Genomic DNA, 13,789 nt, shown 5'->3' with positions numbered 1-13,789 from the left:
GAAATTCTTCTTTATTTTATATTTGGTTACATTATTTCTTATTAATGTCAAGGAAAAGAGCATAAGTCTTGGAGTCAGAAGGAATCTACGTTCAAGTCCCAGGATTGTCAATAGCTATGAAATCATGCATTAGTCACAGTCGCTTTCAGCTCCAGTTTCTCCAGAGTATCTGCCTCTCAGAATTCTTGTGAGGAACAAGTGGGGTCATTTGTGGGAAGCCCTTTGTAATGGATGATCTGCTATGTGAATGTCAGCTTTCAATACTCCTTTCCAGCACCAGCGCCAATAAATGAAATGGAAGATGTTACCAGAATCTGATTGAATGAGCAAACTTTGTATTTCTATGGTAGCTTTCTTTTGAGATAATCTCAGTACTTTGTAGAGGGTATGACAAATATTCAACAGTGGAGTGGTCTTGGAGTCAGAAAACCCTAGTTTGAGTTCCTTATTTGCCGCCTACTAATCCTGTACTTTGGGGCAAATCACTTAGTTGAACTTCATTTTTCTATTCTACAAAATGAAAATAATGAAATTAAGAATCCACATCTGATCAGAGGGCAGAGCAAAGAACTCCCCAAACCTCCATTGAAGGGGCATGCTGCCCAGATCAGCCACCACCTCATTTCCTGCCTTCCTGCATTCTTTTGGATTTCTCCATCATAAGTCAAATGCATGCCACAACATTGGGTACCTTTCCCCCAGACCATCCCTTTTTCAGCTTCCTTTTGTATTTTGTCTTCTCCCCATTAGATTGTCAGATACTTGGAGGGAAAGATTGATTTTAATTCTTGTGTTTGGCCAGCACTTAACACAACGCCCAACACAATTTAATGCTTAATAAATGTTTATTGGCTGACATTTATTTCTTACACCTTTAACCTTTCTGAACTTCAGTTAACTCATCTGCAAAATAAGGACATTAGACCCTTTTGGTTTTCAATTTATGATCCCAAGTGCCTTAGACTTAGGGTAACATAATTAAGTAAATACCAGAGTGAGACTTGAACCCAGGTCTTCTGACTCTAAAAAAGCAGCTCCGTTTCTATTACATTATGCTGCCAGTCATTTTTCTTATATTACTTTCCTCACATAGCTGTTTTGAAAATGAGATATGCAATGCAATTTTAAGCACTATTAAAGAAATGTAATCTCTTCTTATTTTATTATTAATAATACCTCTCCAAGGTAATAACTAGATATGTATATAAGTGTGTATGTATTCTCTAGGTCACGTATGATTTCCATTTTTTCTTTAAAAGTCTGAGCCTACATAATGACAAACCAGAGACTAAAACTGACACTTTCCAACTCCAAGACAATGACAATAGACTCAAGCTTTATTTAAAAATATGATTTATTGAAGAAAAGCATATGACTTTTCACTTGTTTATATGAGTATATGATTAGGGGTTTGGGTTTTAAAAGATCACTCTATTACAAATAGGAATAAAATGGAATTAGGTTTTGAGCAATGATACATGTATAACCCAGTGGAACTGCTTGTCAGCTCCGGGAAGGGGAAGGACGAGGGGAGGGAGACAACATGAATCATGGAACCATGGAAAAATATTTTTTAAAATGCAAATGTGATTTATTGAATAGAGATGATTTTTACCACAGATGAGGAGGAGATTTCCAATTAAAATTTTATTGTGAGGGTCTACCCCTTCCCCTCACTCCCAAGTTCTTTCAGTCTTTGATTAAACATCAGTTCCAGGTGCATCGCCTGAGTCTTGGGTCACACTTAAAGGCTGATTGTTTGTAAGGAAGGGAACACAGGAAAGTGATTGAATGGAACGTGTGCGAGCTTCAAATAAAACTCATGCAATGGTATGAGACGAATGCCTGCTACCCTTTGTGTATAATGTAGGATTAAATTCATTAAAGTTAATGGTGTGAATGATCTTACTCTATAACCAGTGATGGAAATGACGATATACGCCTCTCAGGGGAGTATTGAAACCACAAAAAAATATGGGAAAGATTATTTTGGATCAGTAATGGATAAGGCTGTGGAACTAGATTCTCACTCTACACAAGACGAAGCAGATTGTGTGTATGTGTGAGTGCATGCATGTGCCCATATGCACACACACACAAACACATATTAGTGGTGCCATGTGCAAACCTCCTGATTTCCTGATTCTTGAGAGGAAGCAGGGTTCTGTTTCTGAGTACACACACCTAAGTCCAGGAGCAGCAGGGAGAATCATGGTTTCCCCAGCAGCAAGGTTCCTATTGTCTCATTAAATCACAATCAGGGGTGTTCCATGAAGTAATTAGGAATAAGCTGTAGAGTGCAAACTCATAAGACTTTTTTTATGAGAAGGAAAAAATCTGAAACATTCACTGTGGGAAAATCTCAGGAGGCTTTTGAAAAACCAAATATTTTATCCCATGAGGCTTTTCTTTGGCGAGATCCCCAGTAACAGTTTTCTCACCTTATTTAAAGGTTGCCTAGAATTCTTGTTTGTTTTCTCTTCAGCACTCATCTTCTTGCAAATGATCATTGAACAGAGGAAGGGAAAACAGACTAATGAATTCCAAAGAGATAACTTACGTGGTTTTCTCTCTCTCTCTTTTTTTTTTTTTCTTCCTTAAACCAAACCAACAAAACTATTCTTTAAGGAATCAACTCCCAACTACAATTTGAAATCATGCCAACTGCCAAATCTGGGCTTTTCAAGATCAATTCAAGCAGTGGAGAGGTAATAACTGCAGCAACACTGGACAGAGAGACTCAGGAGATCTTCACCCTTAGAGGTAATATGTCTACATTCCCAGTTGTCTAATCCAGTAGTTTTATTATTTGTCCCTTTCTCCCACCCTTTTTAGAGTTACCTTATCTATGTCAGCTGTTGAAGAACTCCATATTACTTAGCATGTCCTTCGGTTAACCATCAAGTATTGTTCAAGGACAGTCAAGGTTGGACAGTTTCATCAATAAATCCTGACAAGGGTTGTCTAAACTCTCACTTCTATTTTTTCCATTAATTTGTCAAGAGCATAGGGGAGATTCAGTTAAAATCCACATCTTACTAATGTGAAACTTCCTTCTTTCTGTCTTCTGCCAGTACTGGTGAAAGACCAAGGAGTCCCTCCGTTATCCAGCACCACTACTGTTCTCTGCAGGGTGAGAGATGAAAATGACCATGCTCCCAAGTTTATTATCCCCAGTCCTGAAGTCCAGGTTTTAGAGAACCAAGAACCAGAGGTCATCTATACTGTTTTGGCTGTGGACATGGATACCGGCAATAATGGAGCTGTGCAGTATCATATAATTGGTAAGTGGTGGGCTTCTACAGAATGTCCCCCAACATGGACCTAGTCCCAATGACTTATAATGATTCTTTATGGTGTCTGTAGGAGAGTGTCTATATAGGGTTGTCGCAAAATGATTTCCATCACATTCCAGTTTTAGTTCTTTAAGGTTTTAACATTTTTCCCCATCCAACTCTGAAATTGGTTTCCAACTTTTCCAGGAATTTTAACTAATTTGCCTTTAATAAAGTTACTGATGGGATATGACTTTTTTTCTAGGTTTTTTTCTTTTTGATGATCTTTTGTTTTATTGAGTGATGAAGATTTCATTGGTTTGAGTCTTCCTCAAGAAGGAACCCAGAAGGTGGATTCCTAGAATTGGTTACCAATATGCTAACCCTGTTTTCTCTACAGACCCGCATAACCATTCCCCACATGCTATAGTTTTAAAGAATTGTTATCTTTAAAATGATTTTGGCCTTTAGGAAGGAGGAGAATGAGCATCGGTGGAGCACCTACATTGTGTTGCTAAGCACTTTTAACAATTATTATCCTATTTGATTGAGGAAATAGATGCAAACAGAAGTTGAGTTACTTATCAAGGGTCACACCTTTATTAAATATCTGAGACCAGATTTGAATTTAGGATTTCCTGATTGCTAGCCCAGGGCTCTATTCATTTTGCCACCTTTGGGATTGAAATAATTAATTGAATTATGAATAAATGAATTATGAAAAATAATTTAATAATGAATTAATTAATTGAAATAATTGAATTAATGTGGATTTAGCAATAGATACGATTTGTGAGCTTCCCAATGCTTTTTCTTTTCATTGTAATTCTTGCTTTACTTAGTATCTTTTTTTTTTAAACCCTTACCTTCTGCCTTGGAATCAATACTGTATATAGCTAAAAATACCTTTCTGTAAGAAATGTAGTACTGTTTTATTGATGAATAAATTTAGTTAAGATTAAAAAAATGTGTATTGATTCCTAGGCAGAAGAGTGGTAAGGGCTAGGCATTGGGGGTTAAGTGACTTGCCCAGGATCACACAGCTAGGAAGTTTCTGAGGTCACATTTGAACCTAGGACTTCCCATCTCTAGGCCTGGCTCTCAATTCACCAAGCTACCCAGCTTCCCCCCTTTACTTAGTATCTTTATTGTACTGTAGACAGTAGGACCCTTTGAGTATGAAAAAAGTCTTACAAAGGCATTATAGGGATATATCCTAAAGTTGGGTTTGATCATGACTAATAGGAATACCTATAATCAACAAGTACCTGCCTGATAGAAAATTTGTGAACAAGCCAAATTTTTAGTAATAAAAACATTCACTTAAAATTTATTTCTAGCTTCCAACTCATAATTTTTCTTAGACTTATTTGGATTTCTGTTCTTTATTAGAGATGGAAGAGACCCTAAAGATATTCTACTCCAAGTGCCTTATTTTACAATGGAAACAGTTGAGGTCCAGAGAAGCTGCAGAATTTCCCAGCTCATATACATAGTTGGGGGTAGGACTGAACATTTTGCCTCTTACATTTGAATATCCATCTTTTTCTTCTTTTTACTTACAGATTTTACTGATAGCTCCAAGTCCTAATTGTCTTCTTTACTATTATGTTATACAGACACCCTCATAATATAGGACAGTCTTCATAATTCTAATGGAATTATTGACCTTTTTTATAACTTTGGTTCAGTGGGAGGAGTGGTGAGTTTGGAATTAAAGGGCATGAAGTCAAATTTTAGCTCAGTCACTTACTAGTGTGTCCTTGGGCAAGTCAATTAACATTCTCATCTGTAAAGTGAGCAGACTGGATATTTTACTGTCTAATACCTACCATAAATATGTGTTTCTATGACCTCTTTTGTTATCTCACCTTTTACTTTCAGTCAGGAGGTATCTTGTAATCTTCAGTAATGGATAATGAGAACATCAATTAGGGGAGATTATCTTTAAAATATTTCCCCTCTATTTACCTTATAAAATTTTTGTCTTCCATATTTCAAGAGGCTTTTAAATACCATCTGCAATTATCAACTTATTCCTTTAGATCTAGTGACTTGAATATTAAGGATATCCATTTGATTCTCAACTATCCCAGGAGTATAAGCTTAGCAGATGGTACCTATCTTTGAAAGAAGGTACCTCCTCCCCATGAATTCTGTATTCCCTTAATTCTCCACTCCCTTCATCTGGTACTGTTCTCACCAGTGCCTCTGCAATTGACTATTTCTAATAAGTCTCTTGGATTTGTGTTCCATACCTTTTCACTCAGTACTTCTTCCCAGCTACCACTCTTTCAGAATGTGGACAGTAGGCTAGTTAACTATCTTTTCATAACTTATGTGCAAGTTTATTTTTTTTAAACTTATCCAAAATGTGTCTTACCTTGGAGAAATAGAAACAGCATGGTACAGTTGATTAAAGGATAGCCATGGAGAAAGGATAAGCTGGATTCAAATCCTGATTGGTAAACAAACCAGCTGTTTGACACTGAGCAAAATCACTGAATGTCTCAGGACCCATACAAGTTTCTAAGACTATAAATTGCAGATGGATTACTAATTTGCATCAGTGACACTTTTCATACCATGAATTCCCTACACTAATTATAGGTTCAGACCAAGACAGAAGTTCTGTCTTAGATTTTTCCCTAACTTGCTCCCATAGTATTATTTACATTATTATGTTATGTTATGTATGTTATGTTATGTTATGTTATATTATGTTATGTTATGTTATGTTGTTATATTATATTATATTATATTATATTATATTATATTATATTATATTATAATGTTATGTTATGTTATATCATATCATGTCATGTCATGTCATGTTATATTATAGTATAGTATGGTATATTATATCATATATCGTGTCATATTATGTTATATTTTATATATATATATAGTATTTATTTACAGAAAACAGTGAAGGGAAGACAAGGTAAGGACTATTTACTAAGTTTTATTAATTTCTTACTTTTGTTCCCAAGGAGTGTAAAGGATTGCTTATTGCAATATTAAAGTTAAACTAAAATTTACTGATTCGGAAACAAAACATTTCATGTGATGCTCAACTGTTAAAATAATGATTGTATAACTTGAGGTATATACTATTCCTGTTCCCCATTGCTCATATTTTCATTATGAAAGGGAAAAAATGTGTACTAAAACACTAGCCTCTGGTATTTACTAATTAAATGACAAAATAACTAATTTTGCAAGTAAGTGGATTATTAGTAACTTTTTCTTTTGATTGGCATATTAGGAAAATCATCTTTGCTTAGGGTTTTCATCATTTAGTATGCTCTCATCTTTGCATTCCTTTTGCTTTTATAGGAGGAAATACTGAGCAACATTTCACCATTAATGAAACTTCAGGAGAACTCTCGACGACTTGTAGCCTAGACAGGGAGCACATTAGCAATTACACCCTCATTATTGAGTGCTATGATCTGGGTAATCCGAGTAGAAGCTCCATGGGTGAGATAAAAGTGACTGTCTTGGATGAGAATGACCATGACCCTACCTTCCCAACAGCCCCCTACCACACCTGGGTGAAAGAAGACCTTGAAATGGGGTCAGTGATCTTAGAGCTCTCTGCAGTGGATGAAGACATTGGCCTGAATGGGCAGGTGGAGTACTCTCTAACTGGTGACGTTCTGGGTATCTTTACCATTGACAGAATGGCAGGCACACTGAAACTTGCCCAAAGCCTTGATCGGGAGACCAGGTCCCAGTATGTGTTTAGGGTTGTGGCCAGTGACCGGAGTGTCCAAAGTCCAAGGAGAACCACTGTTGATGTGACTGTGAATATAGATGATGTCAATGACAACAATCCTGTCTTTGGACAGAATCCTTTGGATGTTTTTGTCTCTTCACAAATGCCTGTGAACCAGACCATTGCCACAGTGGTTGGCTATGACTCAGACCTGGGGCTCAATGGAGCTGTGGTTTTTAGTTTTGCTGAGACCCAGTCCATGTTCCATATTGATGAACGTTCAGGAGAGGTTCGTCTTCAAAAGCACCTGTCATCAGAACATTTCCCTGTCTGTCTACAAGTAAAGGCTATGGATCAGGGGATCCCCCCCAGGGAAGCCATTGGTCTTTTGGTCATCCATATGCAGGAGAAAGATGTAAGATTTTCCTTTAGTCATCAGTTATATACATCAATTATACCTGAAAACTGTGGAGCTGGTGAGTATATGGTCCTTTTTTTAATGTGCTCAGCATTTATTAATAAATTGCATAAATGCATGTGTTGCACAAGTGGGTCCATCTTGTGGGTTCATTGCTAAGTTCTTGCTTTCATTTATGCTAGGACTTGATCCATAAGTTTATTTCTAGCAAAGCATGAAGCAATATGTCAGTACTTTTTAAAAATTTAGATATAAAGAAACCGAATTTGAAATAAATCAAAAATAGAAATACAAAATCTTGAATCAGCTAAAGAAACTCACAAATTTAGGCTACTTTTTAAACTTTCAGCTATTTTTTTGAATTTCAGAAACTGAAAGAGAGAACTCAGCAATATCCTTGAAAGTTATTACTGCTAACCCTACCATCCTCACTGTCCCCCCAGCCCCCAATCCCACTATAATGTTCTAAATACATCCCCTTGCTTTAGGAAGGCTATGTGGTGGAGTGTATAGAGAGCCTTTCTCTGAGTCAGAAAGATGTGGGTTTAAGTAAATGGTCTGACTTACTGGAAAGTGATCCCAGGTAGTCATTTAATCTTTTAGTTTTCCCCAGGTTACTCTCTAAAACTTTTATGCTGCTAAATAATTGAATATAATTATTGATTTAAAAAAGGCTGTTTCCTCTTTACATACCAGGTATGTATGAAATACATACCTGGAGTCCAGCCAGAACACACACACACACACACACACACACACACACACACACACACACACATATGCATCCCCACCTTCCCAAGTCAACAAAACCCTGCTGCCCTGTTTTCACAACAAAGATGACACCAGGTTCCTTCAGTGGGCTTTTCTGATTGGCTCTACTCATCCTCTAAAGTGACTGTTGTTTAGAATAATCTTGTGTCTCTCTAAAAATTAGTACAATGCCTTTTATATAAATGTTTGTTGAGTTAAATTAAATATACCTACAAAGTCTACTTTTGAGTTTTCATGTTCCAAATTTCTTTCTATCTTCCATTTCTAAAATCTTCCCTAGGGTTCTCTCTGCCCCTGGTAACATTGTTTGGCCTAAATGATGAATTGCCCAGAACCATCCCCAGAGTTAAAGAGAATGTGCTCACCTTTGTATTGGTGTTTGTATTACTATGAAACTTTAGCAGCTGTACATTTCTGGCTGGTTGTTCACTGGATGCCTGGATAGCTTCGCCAGCTGATGCTATTCCGGTCCCATGGTCCAAGTACTAACCTCAGATGGACTGTGACTCTAAGTCCTCTTAACAGTGATGTCTAGCCTATTGACAAATCAGGAAAATGTGAAGTTTTCACTACAGGCTTTCACTTCAATTATTAGTGAATTGAGCAAGCAAGCAACAAGTATTTATTTTATGCCAGGGACTATGTTAAGGCTAGTAATACAATGAAACAAGGACAATATTGCCTTTCCCATGAGGCTCCAGATATTACAAGATGTCTCTGTGGGGAAAGAGAGTTGGTTATTTCAGCTTGTAAGGATTTGGATGAGATCTCACTATACACAATTTTGGGTACCGGGAGACTTGTCCAGAGCCCCACAGCCTGTACATGGCAAAAGTAATCTGGGAAGTCAGCTGTTTTTGGCTTTAACTCATCCAGGAGTTCCCTATATTGGAAAAATTATAGGACTAGCCTTTATCCTGTTATTTACTTATTCATTCATTCCCTTTTAACATTATTTGTCTGTTTCTTACATTTAAATTCCCAGTTAAATCCCTCCCTCCCTCTCTTCCTCCAGTTATGAAAGGCATCATTTGACAAAAAGATACATGTATATATAGAACTGTGCCTTACTAATTTCTATTTAATCCATTCTTTCTCTAGAGATGGACATCCCCAAGCCATTCTTCAAACAATATTTATGTTCCTATATGTAACATTTTCTTGGCTCTCCTCATTTCACTCTTCATCATTTCATGTAAATCTTTCCTTGTTTTTCCATAATGAACCCATTTGTTATTTCTTATGACACAGTAGTATTGTGTCCCATTCATATGCCACAACTTTGTCTAGTCCCCATCCTTGATAATGTGGTGGCTGTTGTCATTCTTTCATTCTTCTCATCTTTATAGACCTAGGGAAAATAGCTATTCTACTATTCATCTTTTATATTTGACATTTGATATGGTATTTCTCAGGCAGGTAAAATACCCAGTTTTTCTAATCAAATGAACCAATTGAGATATAAGCTCATCATTTGTATATACACTGAAAGCATTTTTCTCATCTTTTTGGTGGGGTTCAGATGAACACACATGAGGACAAATCACTATGCTCATTTTATTCCTTTAACCTGAATGTTCTATGGACTCTTGTGCAGGTGAATAAAATGACTGCTTTTTTGTAAATGAGTGAAAAGATTAGAAAGTGCCAGACCTGAAGTCAGGAAGACTCATCTTCTGAGTTCAAATCTGCCATCAGATCCTTATTAGTTATGTGACCTTGGTCAAGTCACTTAACCCACAGTTTCTTCATCTGTAAAATGAACTGGAGAAGGACATGGCAAACCACTTGTGTCTTGGTCAGAAAACATCAAAAGGGTCATGAAGAATTGGACATTACTAAAATGACTAAATGGTAAAAAGAGGATTGGGATGTAAGGTCATTTTTTTATAGACTCAATGAAACCATTTTTCTGACAACTGTAGTGGCAGATAGAATGAGAGAAATCACCACAAGTACCTTGTCCTGTTCCCACATGAGTTTAATTTCTTCTGCCAGGTATCTGTATTTTGAAAAGTTTTCTTGAAAAAATTTTTAATTCCATGTAGTCTGGGAATTATGAGTATTCAGTATGTGATATGTATTAAAATATTGCTCATTAATTTTTTGAATCAGTTTCAACTCAGGGAAGTTTTAGCAAATACTACTGTCTGCAATGATGTTCCATTTCCAATACAGTCTATTCGCAGAATTCTCAAAGGTATTTTAGGATTTGCATTATAGTATGGAGTTGCCTAGTAGCTTTTAAAGGGCAACTGGCTTCCATGTGTAGTTCTTGCCAACTTTGTATGTCTTTGAAGGTATCCTGTGGATTCTAACTTTTTTGCAATCTGAAGGGCCATGTTGTACAGTTTTCCCACTACTTGGCTGCAAAATATTCATGGATGAATATTTAATTCCAAATGATCTCTTTAGGGAGAACCTTTCTATAATTTCTGGTGACAAGGAGCTGATACCCCTCCATTTCTCTAGACAAATCAGAATACCAGACGTATTTGAGTGTTTAGTATGTATTATTTATTTGTTGAGTTTATGTAGATGTAGCTTTTTTATTCTATTCTTGACTCTTTGCTCTTTTGTAGTTTCCATAGAGAAGCTATGGATTTTCCTTCCTTGGTAGTCTTGAAGCAGTGATTGGGTGACCATTTATTGGGTATATTATAGTGGCAGTACTTTTTCCAAGTATATGTGAAGCACAGATGGTTACTAAGACTCTAATTCTGTGGATTAATAAATTCCTGCTCTCATTACTAGTAAGCCAGTAATATTACTATTAAGTATCTCTGTGACCTACATATGACAAGTTGGAGCTCTTAACACTAGACCTTTAAATGAGTATATTACCGCCATGTTTGGTTTCAACTGATTTTTCTCTCATTCAGGCAACATCACAACCAATCTGTACTCTCCCTCCTCTCCCCATTCCTCATCCTCTTTTAGCCATCACACTTGGGATTAATGAGTACAGTTAAGAGCAAGTGGCAGATTCAGTGCTAAGGATAGAAGACAGTTAAGACCAAATTACCTTCTTATGCCTGGAGGTGGTCCTTTCATTCTAAGATGAAGGCAGGGAAGTTGATGGGAAACTGGAGTAAAAGCTTTCACTGCTGTTATCTCCTGCTACTGACCCTGACCCTGGTGAGAACTGACCTCTGCAGTCCACTTAGATTCAGAACTATTTAATTCCATTCAATTTGATATTTCTCCTTTTCCCTTTTTTCCTTAAAAAAAAACACTCCCCAAATTCTTTTTATTAAATTTTACACATAAGGAAATTTTGAAATAGTTCTGGAAGTGATACAAGCATATGGCATCCATAAATGTGGATGTAGGTATATATTACAAAGCTTACAAAGCAGTGGCCTGGAATGTCTCCTTGAAGCATAAATATGGCATATGCAAAGGGCATTAAAGTCTAAGTTGAGAGGTAAAAGTCAGCTAAAAGCTTCAAAATATAGAGGAAAGAGAAAAATGAGAAGTGAAGAAGATGATAGTTGAGAAGGCTATTGAATTTGATGGGTTATAACTAACTTGTGTCTGGGTTGACATTATTTCCTAGAGCCCAGTGAAAGAGGGAGTGGGAAGCTTCATAAAACATTGACTGACACTTCAAACTGGCCAAGCTATAGTTGGCACACAAAGCCAGAATTAGCTGCCAGATCTTATCACATAATTTTTATCAGATATTTTTTCCTTGAAAATTTCCCTAGTTCCAAAAAGCTGGAGAATCGTTGATCATTTCTGGATATAGCATTGACTTTCAGTATATGCTAGAACTTTTTAACACTAGCATAATGAATTGCAAAACCACTCGTGATTTTTAAATATTGGCTGCCATTTTAAAGGTGTTATCTTGATTAGTGACCTCAGTTTGTTGGGGTTTAATCAAATTTTGTGCCATACTTTCAAATCTTATAGGAATAATAATACCCTGGCTGATTTTATGGATGATCACGGTTTCCTATAATTCTTTTTTCTCTTATTTGAGCTGCTTTATACATTCACCTTAAAAAGAAAATAAGGAAAATGTATGAAATGTATAGATTTTCTAATTCATGTCCCTAATGATCTGTGTTCAGAATCATTGAGAGTAGATATCACATTTGGTCTTAACACTTCAGGAATCATTGTGCTGTAAGTCAAGAAGTATACTCAAATATCTCTTCCACAAAATGGCTAATGTGGAAAAATGTTTTATATGATCCCACATATAAAATCTATATCAGATTATTTGCCATCTCAGGGATGGTGGAGGGGGGAGGGAAGGACAGGAGTGAGGGGAAAAGGCTGGGAGGAAAGGAAAGAATTTGGAACACAAAACTTATTTTTGGGGGGCTTTTTTGTTTGTTTTTGTTTTAAATGTTATTTAAGTAGTTAATTTAGAATATTTTTCTATGGTTACAAGATTCATGTTCTTTCCCTACCCTCTCCCCAACTTCCTCCCATAATTGATATGCAGTTCTACTGGGTGCAACTCAAATTAAAAAACAAAAGTTAAAATTGCTTTTACATATAATTAGAGGAAGATAACATATTATTTTTTTTAAAAAAGTATACTCAAAAATATAAAATTGTGAAGGGAACTGAACCAACTACATTCATTGAAAGGAAATCTATGTTATGGCTACCAAGTTTTAAAGTTTCTTAGGGATTTATTATTTTTTGGAGGTGGAGGGTAGGTGGAAGTTGGTATTGTCCTGTAATTTCCTTGGTATAGAGAACTCACAGCATGACAACTTCCTCCACCGGAGCAGAGAAGCCACTTATTGATCACTTAGAATCTTAGAATCTACTTTGGGCACTGAAAAGTGGAGATGGTTGGCTATGCACATGCCATTCAGATATCATGGAGATAGGACTTGAACTCAAGTCTTTCTGACTCCTAACCCAGCCTTCTACCATCTAAGTCACGTTACCTCTCATTCTAATTGTTTCATTTCTGAATGTAGCTTTCAATCTGGGGAAGAAAAAATAAATAAGATAATAAAAATTAATTTTCTATAGATGATACTGTGGCCAAAAAAATAAACTAGCAACCTAGATAACAGTGGTAACCACTGTTGCATGAGCTTACCCCATCATCTTGATAAGATATTAGTGAGATTAACCTGTGTATATACCAATAGATAAAGGGCAAGATTTGAAGTCAGGAAGACTGTTTTGGACACTCACTGGATGATCCTGGGAAAATCACTTTAGTCACAGTTTCCTCATCCATAATACTCCTACCTCCCAGGGTTGTTTTAGGGATCAAATGATTTAGTCTTTGTGAAGAGCTTTGCAAACTTTAAAGTGTTTAATAAACACTGTTATTATTACATTGTTAAACAGGCAGTCTTCCGTGAATTACTCTTTACAACAGACCACATCTTTATTGCTGCATAGTTGACCAAGAGGTTTTAAGAATACGTAGTTTGTTGATTATACCCCATCTCCTTACAAGCAGTTGACTAAACAGAATGAAACACAGCCTTCAAAGTTTCCTTTCCAATTATATATGTCCCATGTGCATATCATCATCATTACAAAAATCGTAATGATATTTTCATAGTTCTTTAAGTTTCCAGACCCATTTTAACATGCAATATTTCATTTTCTACATCA

General features: G+C 36.2%; 1 protein-coding gene across 1 annotated transcript in view; it reads left to right on the top strand.

Moving 5' to 3' along the window:
• DCHS2 (dachsous cadherin-related 2) overlaps window positions 1–13,789 on the top strand; it is a 361,472-nt gene that overhangs the window by 295,266 nt on the left and 52,417 nt on the right. The window contains exons 11-13 of the mRNA XM_016423164.2: window positions 2,629–2,763; window positions 3,075–3,284; window positions 6,615–7,472. Of these exons, the coding sequence (XP_016278650.2) occupies window positions 2,629–2,763; window positions 3,075–3,284; window positions 6,615–7,472 (1,203 nt within the window). The remainder of the gene's footprint in view (window positions 1–2,628; window positions 2,764–3,074; window positions 3,285–6,614; window positions 7,473–13,789) is intronic.

Source organism: Monodelphis domestica, chromosome 6 (genome assembly GCF_027887165.1).
Source record: "Monodelphis domestica isolate mMonDom1 chromosome 6, mMonDom1.pri, whole genome shotgun sequence".
Lineage (NCBI taxonomy): Eukaryota > Metazoa > Chordata > Mammalia > Didelphimorphia > Didelphidae > Monodelphis > Monodelphis domestica.
This window is presented reverse-complemented; position numbering and strand designations above follow the sequence as displayed.